General features: G+C 39.5%; 1 protein-coding gene across 1 annotated transcript in view; it reads right to left on the bottom strand.

Moving 5' to 3' along the window:
• Nucleotides 1-2,607: 2,607 nt before the first annotated feature.
• cplx2a (complexin 2a) overlaps nt 2,608-9,112 on the bottom strand; it is a 49,155-nt gene continuing 42,650 nt past the window's right edge. The window contains exon 4 of the mRNA XM_080452105.1: nt 2,608-4,544. Within this exon, the coding sequence (XP_080308231.1) occupies nt 4,356-4,544 (189 nt within the window). The 3' untranslated portion in view covers nt 2,608-4,355. The remainder of the gene's footprint in view (nt 4,545-9,112) is intronic.

Below are 9,112 nucleotides of genomic sequence, written 5' to 3'. Positions count from 1 at the left end.
AGCCTTGAATTCATGGAGATTTTTGTTTTGTTTTTGAGCCATTCCTGAGCCAATAATTTGATGACAGGGTCATCATCGGACTCAATGCGACTCTTTGAGTCTCCTACCGGAGACCTAGAAATTTGACAAAAACAAAAAATCTCCGTGAATTCAAGGCTTCATGTGATGTGCAATTGATAGAAAATAAGTCATCTTTTGGGTGAACTACTCCTTTAAGAGTAACAGTTCCTGTGAATCTTTAAAATTGTCCCTAAAGGAATGGTTAAGGCAGAGCAGAGTCTTGAGTCTAGACTGGGTCTAAATGTATTGAAATGAATGGTGTCTTATTTATAGTTGTACAGTTGGTTGACCTGTATTCCTCAGGTATCTAACCCCTACCCTCTAGTGCGGAAGGCACACCCACACTTTGCCCACAATGACATGTTCTTGCACCTATATGGGTGCTTGGACTGACATGCACAAGGTCACTTTTTGTCACAGTCTCTGTCAGTGTCTGTGTGTTCTTTGTGTGTCTTAGTGAGTGGGTGTGTTTTGTGCTTGGCTCCAGCTCCCAGCTTGGCACACCTGTTTCTAGTTCCCTCATCTACCCCACCTGCCTGCTACAGCTCATCACCTCCACAGTCTATAAAGCCATGGTGTTGTTCTCTTCATTTGATGCCAGATCGTTTCACAACTTCCAGTGTGCGGTAACGCTTTTTGCCAGTTACTGAATTCAGTCCTAGTTATTTCCTATCCCCCATCAGAAAATAGTTTGTGCCAGTGACCTGCATTTAAGACATGCTTGTTAAGAAATATCAAAAATATTCAAAACTTTAAGATTTTTTTGAAAATAGCAGATCTACAATATCGTGAGCTTGTAGATACTATATAGGGTTAAAGCGGTTACACTGATTTCGATGCTATATTAACTCATTTAGCTGGGGACCCCCTGGAACCCCCCTCAATGACCCCTGGGGGACCACGGACCCCACTTTGAGAACCACTGTCCAGTGTCTGGCAGTTCTGTTTCACTTTCTTGCAAAACAGGTGAACTATCTATAAAAGTAGAAAAACGTAGTTAGTATTTTGTCTTGTTAGATAGTTTTTTTGTTTTAGTTTAAGAGATATACAGGTATACTGTTTGAAAACACTGCCATGTAGTGAAGGTTTTATACCTTTGTTGTTCACCTTCAAGTGGTATTTTAGACTTAATCCAAACTTATGTCATGCCATGCTAAATTCTCCCTCCGGTCCCATCCCACGTTCCAACAATGCCAAAGCTCTTATCCTTTACCTCAGATGTCTCTCTGTCCACCTCTTTCTCCTGCTCTCATTCTCCTCGCTTTTACTCTGCACTTTAGTCTCTTTTTTAAGCTTTCTCTTCTTGTCCCCATCTCATCCCATTGGATTATGTCTTAGTAACAAACAGAGACAGCCAACTAAGACTTAGTCGGCTGTGTTTCATATAGTGTGAACTTTTTTTTATTATCTCTTTTTATATTTGCTATTTACGTTTTCTCCCAATTTAGCGTGAACGCATCTGTATCATTTTAAGATTTCTTTGGCCATTCAAAAATAGCAGATCTACAAGCTCATAGCGTGGCACTGAGTGCCGCGTTATGAGCTTGTAGAGCTGCTATTTTTGAAAAATCGTGAAAATGTGTGCAGATCTTTGAATATACATATATATATATATATATATTTAAAGCGAGCATTTTTAACTCAAATCTTTGCTTCTGGGGGATCTTCTAAATCCTGTATTCAAAAGTTTAACGATTGGCATCAAAACACACTTTACTTAAGGGGGCAAATTCATACACATAATTAGCGCTTAATTATGAATTAATGATGAACTCATGCATTAATTTGTCATGAATTTATCATGAACTCATCATTAATTCCTGGTCCTCACCATATTACCACGAGTGTAATATATCGTTAACGGTATTGTAATTAGTAAAATCACTTTAATGTTGCATCTGGTAAAGATGGGGCTGATTTTAATTACTGCTGCTGCTGGGAAGCTTAACCTATAATAATGCATCATAATACGTGTAATGTATAATGTATTTTTTGTAATAACAATCTAAATCTGCAATGTAACGATTAACTAGAGCTGTTAAATATTTTTTTGTAAAAAGTGCAATATATTCCTGTGAGATGTAATGCAGTATATAATATAAAGTATTATAAACAGTATTAAAAAATATATAAATACTCAAGTAAAATAAAAGTACCTCAAAAGTCCATTTAAATACATGACTTGTGTAAATCTACTTTTCCAGTTACCTTCCACGACTGCTTACCACATTTTCCTCATAACAAGAATCTCTAGGCTTCATCAAAGGGAAAACATTCACCCCCTTTATTGGAACAGACTGTACTCAATGGTCTGATCAGGCAGTTATTTTTTTTAAATAGAGATAACAAAGCAATGATCCTATTAACATCTTGTCTGTGTGTGTGTGTGTGTGTGTGTGTGTGTGTGTGTGTGTGTGTGTGCGTATGTCTCTCTCTGCACTTCTGCTGAGACGGAGAAGATCAGACGGCGTCATAAAAAAGAGATCACAACACGGTTTTGTCTGTGAACAAGTTTTTAAAGATTTTTATTGAATCTCAGGCAGAAAACATACAACATGGTCCTTTATTGCTTAATGGCATTCCATTCTGCTTTGCCAGGCCGGCACATTCTCACATTCAGTCCAACAATGAGTAGAACAGAATCACGTCTCCTTTTTAAAATTCTTCTTTTTTTCCCCTTTCTTTACCGAGTAATACTCCGTCGTACAAGCAGTGTCGTGCTCCGGAAATAGCCGATCTACAAGTTCACGACACGTCGCAAAACACGCCGTGTTGTGAGCTTGTAGATCGGGCTATTTTGGATGCGCGACACCGCCAAGCGACAAAAGTAGAAATCAGGCTTTATAGGAAAACATCATTGAAAGCCAAATTGCAGTGTTTATTTGACATATTATCTGAGGGGGGCAAAAAGTATTGTTCTCTCTCTGCAGAATAAAGCCATCCTGCCCTCTTTCTGGTCAATACTGCTTTACTTGAAAGTGTAGAAATGATTGTTAACATGTTTTCACTGGTTAGAGTTCCCCTCTTACAGTTTTAAGTGAATTCTGATAGTGGTGCATGTACCATATATACGGTAGGCCTACATCGTTGAATTCTCGGTTTTGTGGCTTGATAGCTGAAGGTTTGTGGCTGTTGAAACAAGGTCTACTAAATCAGTCATTCCTCATCCAAACAAAAAAAACAAAACCCCGCAAACCTGTAAATGAAAATTCCTGAATGCAATGCACATTGTCATTATTGTTATTGTTGACTCGTTTTTGTTGTTGGTTGACAGGATAGTGAAACCACATTCAAAATCAAGACTTATTGCCTTTTATATTCTTGCGTGACAAAGACGTAAAAGGAGAAAGGGGGAGATCGTACATATTTTTCACAATACACCTGACTAGACAAAATGTCATGCAAGACAGTAAAGAGACACAAATAACAGGGGGATAGCCTAAATGTCTTATAGAAAAATCCTTGAAACACTTTACCACAGATACGTGATGTCAGACGTGATGATGTGTCGGGGGTCTCGGGGGGGAACGGACAGAGAGAATGTATTATAACACTAACTACAGTATGCGTGTGCAAAAAGTTTTGACATAAATCTCAGACATGGAAGAACAACGAAAACACAACATATAGCCTTAAGTAGTACACTGATAAGAGTCTTCAAATTTCCTTTTAAAAATATGGCTTGTCGAGTTATTCTCTCATTTATATTTACTATTTTATAGACAGACACACAGTTAGTATGATTATTTCGTTATTTTTTATATGATTATTTTGTCCACCGTGAGCCTTTTTTTTTCTTTTTCGTATATACTTTGTTTATGTACAAATAAATTTGGTGAAAAGCACGGCGGACAGGAAGATTATTTTTTACGGTGCCGCTAAACATCTCCGCACACCCACTGCAGAGAGGAAGAACAAGTAAGTTACTCTAAAACTTGTCGAACTAGAAGGATAAACAATCTAGTATATTTGTGTCTTCAACATCAGCCAAGCTAACTCTCATCTGGCCATATTGGCCTTATACCTTGGTCTATGGCTGCAATTCACACTGTTGGCTCAAATCTCGATTTTCCCACCAATGTGACAAAAAACTTTCTCTCCCCCCCCCCTGTTGTCAGACAACAATGTCCAAAAAAAAACTCAAAGCTTTGTCATTTTGGATGGGAAAAAAACAACAAACGACAACATACACAACAAACCCCACACTGTTTTGATTTGAGCCAGCATTGTGAATCTCTTAAGCCTCATTGGTCAGCTAAGCTAAGATGCCGTTTGGTGTCGAGCGGCGCCGGCTCCTACTTCTTCAGCATGTCCTGCAGGGGTCCGGGCAGGTACTTCATCACCGTTTCCATGATGCTCTGCTCTTCCTCCTCCTCGTCACCGCAGCCGGCCGGCACCAGCTTCTTGGGCCTGGTGAGGCTGCCCTCGCCCTGGTCCATGGCGGCCGCCTCCTCTGTGACCACTTCGCGCTTCTTGATGCCATACTGAGGGAATGGAAGAAGAGCTGGGGTTTTACTTAAAGTATAGCAAATACCACAATATTGAAATACTCTGTTACAAGTAAAAAATACAAATACATGTAAAAAAAAAAAAAGGCCTTGTACTTGAGTGAAAGTACAAAAGTATTGGTGTCAAAATATACAGTAATAAAGTGCTCAAATGTTTGGAAAATAGCTGATCTGATATTTTTGAATAGGTGAAGTGTAAAATAAGGCTTAATTGGTTAATGTAGTATGTTTTGTAATTTTAATTAAAGCAACTAGTACGTGTGTGACATTGAAATACTCAAGTAAAGTATCATAAAATTGTACTTAAGTACAGTAATTCCGTGAATAAGCAAAGAGCACTTAAACCCTACCTACGGATAGCGAAAATAGCCGATCTACAAGCAAGAGTTTAATTTTTTTATTATGATGACTAACAAAGTAGAAATAAAATAAACAGCAGATTTTATGAGTAAAGAAAGTTACATGTATTTTATGTATTGTATTATAGTTGTGGAGAAACAGTCCAGTAAGACTGTAGCCTGTTCTTCGCTTAACGACATTTGTAGAGCAGAATTATTTAGAGCAGAATTAAGGCTTCTTGACACTCATACTGGGAGAAAGTAGCTTATAAGTAGCTTGGTTCTGTAATTATCCTTGTAAAGCAAGAAGTGACATTTGTGAAAGGTTAAGGAAATTGCAAAGCAGTAACAACTACGGAATTATAACTAGACCTAGTGTAGTTTTAAGCATTCCAAGAAATATGCTTGTTCACACAGACATTTTGATATCAGATTTAGGCAGATGTGAAAGTTACACTTTCTTTAACACTCTTCTGGTCTGGCAGTTTTTATTTCTGTCAAACTTCCACTGCAGCTACAATGGAGACAGAACCCAACCCATTAACACCCCCCCCCCCTCCCCCTGTCCCCCCCCACAGCCCACACACACACCCCACATACACACACATCTAACCCTTTCCTGTTTTCCTTGCAATAATACATAAGACGACGTTGTCCCAGTAAAATCAGAGCATAGCAGAAGCGCTAAAAGGCTTTTTGAGGACGCTTGGAGCAATGGTGTCAGACTGTAGGGATTTAGCTGTGTGTGTGTGTGTGTGTGTGTGTGTGTGTGTGTGTGTGCGCGCGCACGCGCGTGCGTGCGTGTGTGTGCGTGTGTATGTGCGTGTGTGTTGATAGCTGCTAATTAATGCGTCTCTCGGTACCCCAGAGCAATAGCTTCCTGTTGACATGTTTTGAGCAGCACTATTCTTTCTTTCTTTCTTTCTTTCTTTCTTTCTGTCTGTCTGTCTGTCTGTCTGTCTGTCTGTCTGTCTGTCTGTCTGTCTGATGTCCTTCAGCGAGAGAGAACATTTTGGTACGAAGTCATAAATAGAACCTATAGTTCCTCAGCATCTCTGGCCCTGCTGCTGCACCTCTGACGTTGTTGCACACGACAGCGTACGTACGGTGGACGTCAGAAGGACTCCACTGTGACAAAGTTACCCAGCAGAAACCTCATGCTGATGTTGGACACTGCTGTAGAACTATCTATGGCTCTGACACGTCAGGTTAGGACTAAAACCTTTACCCATTCAAGCCGGGAACTGTCATTTTTTTTATTTCTTTGGGCTATGCAAAAATAGCAGATATACAAGCTCATAGCGCGGCACCGAGTGCCGTGCCATGTGTTTGTAGATCTGCTATTTGTAACTCAAATCTTTTGTAACTCAAATCTTTTGTAACTCAAATCTTTTGTAACTGAAATCTTTTGTAACTCAAATCTTTGCTTCTGGGGATTCTACAAATGTCTTCTCAATCCTAAAAGTTTTTTTTTAAAACGTATGTACAGTATGTTGCTATAATATCAGTGGTTCTCAAAAATTATATGTATTTGGCCGTGAACCCTCATCTCAAAATATTTTGTTCCAGGGACCCCCAGAAGTTGTAACAGAGTTAAAAATGTTCGGTTTAAAAAAACATATGTATATATATTTGCACACATTTGAAAGATTTTTCAAAAATAGCACATCTACAATCTCATAGTGCGGCACTCGGTGCCGCACTATGAGCTTGTAGATCTGCTATTTTTGAATAGCCAAAGGAATCTAAAAATGACACACAGATGCGTTCCTGGTCTTAAATGGTTAAGGACAGAACGTGTCTACTGTACAAGCTTATCCATGTTTATTGGAAGTGTGAGGCTGACCCATGCAAACTTTAAGTGGTTAATTTCGTTTTTCCGTGCAGTTTTTACATTTACTCAAGCTAGATAGAAAGTGTGTACAGTATATGTTTGTCGCTGCTGGCCAGAAACCTTGTAATCTCCATATTTAATCTCAAGTTGTTTTTTCATAAATGAATGCCCTATTTTACGGTTGTATGACAGTGTCTACAAGCTCACAATGCAGTCTTTTTGTGGGTTTTATAATTATTTAACCAACGAAAAGTATTAACAAGAGCTTGTGACTAAATAACTACATTGTATCCTTTGGATCTTTATTATATTTACTGAAAAGTAATGGTTTTGGACATAATTAGATTTCCACCCGACAGCAACGCTATACAAGGCACCCTATTGATTATAGAGGCTGGTATAGCATGTTGAAAGTGTACACAGAGGGTAGTAGCATATATGGTAGCTGTCGGGCAGAAACCTCTTATCTCCGTATTTTAACTTTTGGTGTTTTTTCGTAAATGAATACCCTACTTGATCATACTACAGCGTCACACAAAAGCATCAAAACACATATTTTTTTAATTGAAAAGAAATAGGAAAAGTAGCAGATCTACAAGCCCGAAACGCGGCGCGAAGCGACGTGTTTTGAGCTTGTAGATCTGCTACTTTTCCTATTTTTTTTTATTTGAATCCTGAAAAGTACATTTTGGACGACATATTCTATAATGCACTTGTATGAATAAAATGAATCATTTTACTTCCTGTGTTGAGTAGGCTATATATAGTACAGCACATATGACGAATTATTAAGGTCAAAATAATGCTTATCTGATGGGAAACGAACCCTATAGTCATGCCAACTTTGATAACATCTCAAAAACAAAATGGCAACTCTGCAGAAACGCATGCTAGCGTTTTTTGTTTGTTTTGTCGGAGCAGATCGAGGGATAAGATGTGGAGGGAGATGATGACAGGAGCGCCTGTAGTAACGAACGCTTGGGGAGTTGGACCAGCCTCGTGGGGCCAACCTTCCAGGAAAAGGGGTGGAGGCTTGATAATGCCTGGCTACACCTATGCTTGCTCACTCGCTCTCTCTCTCTCTCTCCCTCTCTCTCTGCAGTGAGCTTACATAACGTAACAACCATGCTACAGTCATGCAACCACCTGAGGGCCAGTGCTGTCCCAATTTATAGGTGAACTGGTATTTTTCCTTCTTGCCATGTGCCTTTGCATCCAGCACATGTAACTCTCTCTCTCCTCCTTTTCAGACGGAGTACGAGTTATCTTGAGGACGGGCGGTGGTTTATGTAACACGTTGCATTTCTGTCACACGGTGCATTCAGTTCAGTTGACGGAATAATAAGCGGTGTGGTAATAATGCTTACTGTATGACTGCCATTTTGTTTGTACACCGCCTGCCATTTTGTTTGTACACTGCCTGCCATTTTGTTTGTACACTGCCTGCCATTTTGTTTGTACACTGCCTGCCATTTTGTTTGCGTGTTCCACATCTTGTTTCTCCAATCTCCTCTATGCCATTGGTTCTCAAAGTGGGGTCCGGGGACCCCCAGGGGTCCTTGAGGGAGTTCCAGGGGGTCCCCAGCTAAATGATAGATTAGGCACCAAATGGACCCTTATGGGTCTGTAACTCTGAGAGTGTACAAATGGAACCAAATGGACCCGTTAGGGTCCATTTGGTTCCATTTGTACACTCTCAGAGTTAAATTAACATTGATTTTACAATATAAATTGGGGTCCAAGTGATAGAAATGCCATTAAATGGGGGTCCGTAGCCTAATGCATGTCAAACTGGGGGTCATAGAAATTAAAATGGTTGAGAATCACTGCTAGAGTCGTAAAAAATCTTCTCTTATGGGGGTCACTGGCATATCTTTTCAAATGGGGGTCCGCGGGCTATTAAGTGTCAATTTGGGGGTCCTTGACATGAAAAAGTTTGAGAACCACTGCTCTATGCATATCGTCGCCTTCGGGCGGAAACCTCATACGTCCAAAACTGTTATTTTTCAGAAAAATAATGTAATAAAAGATGAACCTGTGTTCCAATGGAGCCAATGTAGTCTTTAATGCTTTTCATTGGTTCAATATTTATAAAAACCCACAGACAGGCTTATAACCACTTTCAACCTGGCATCCCTATTTTGGGCGTGTCATTTTAGATGACAAATATTTCCAAAATAGTCGAAATAGCAGATCTACAAGCTCAAAAATCTACAAAAACTGAAATATGGAGATACAAGGTTTCTATAGGTAATTTAATGTATCACTTTTGTGTTTTTCTTGTCCTGCCACCGTCCTTTAAGTCTTTAATGTTGACAGACTTGACGCCTATTGGCAAAAAATAGCAGCAGCAACAACAACAACGTTGTCTG

This window comes from Gymnoscopelus braueri (genome assembly GCF_963280865.1).
Source record: "Gymnoscopelus braueri genome assembly, chromosome: 2".
NCBI lineage: Eukaryota > Metazoa > Chordata > Actinopteri > Myctophiformes > Myctophidae > Gymnoscopelus > Gymnoscopelus braueri.
The sequence above is the reverse complement of the archived record's forward strand: the minus strand, read 5'-3'. Positions and strand labels throughout refer to the sequence as shown.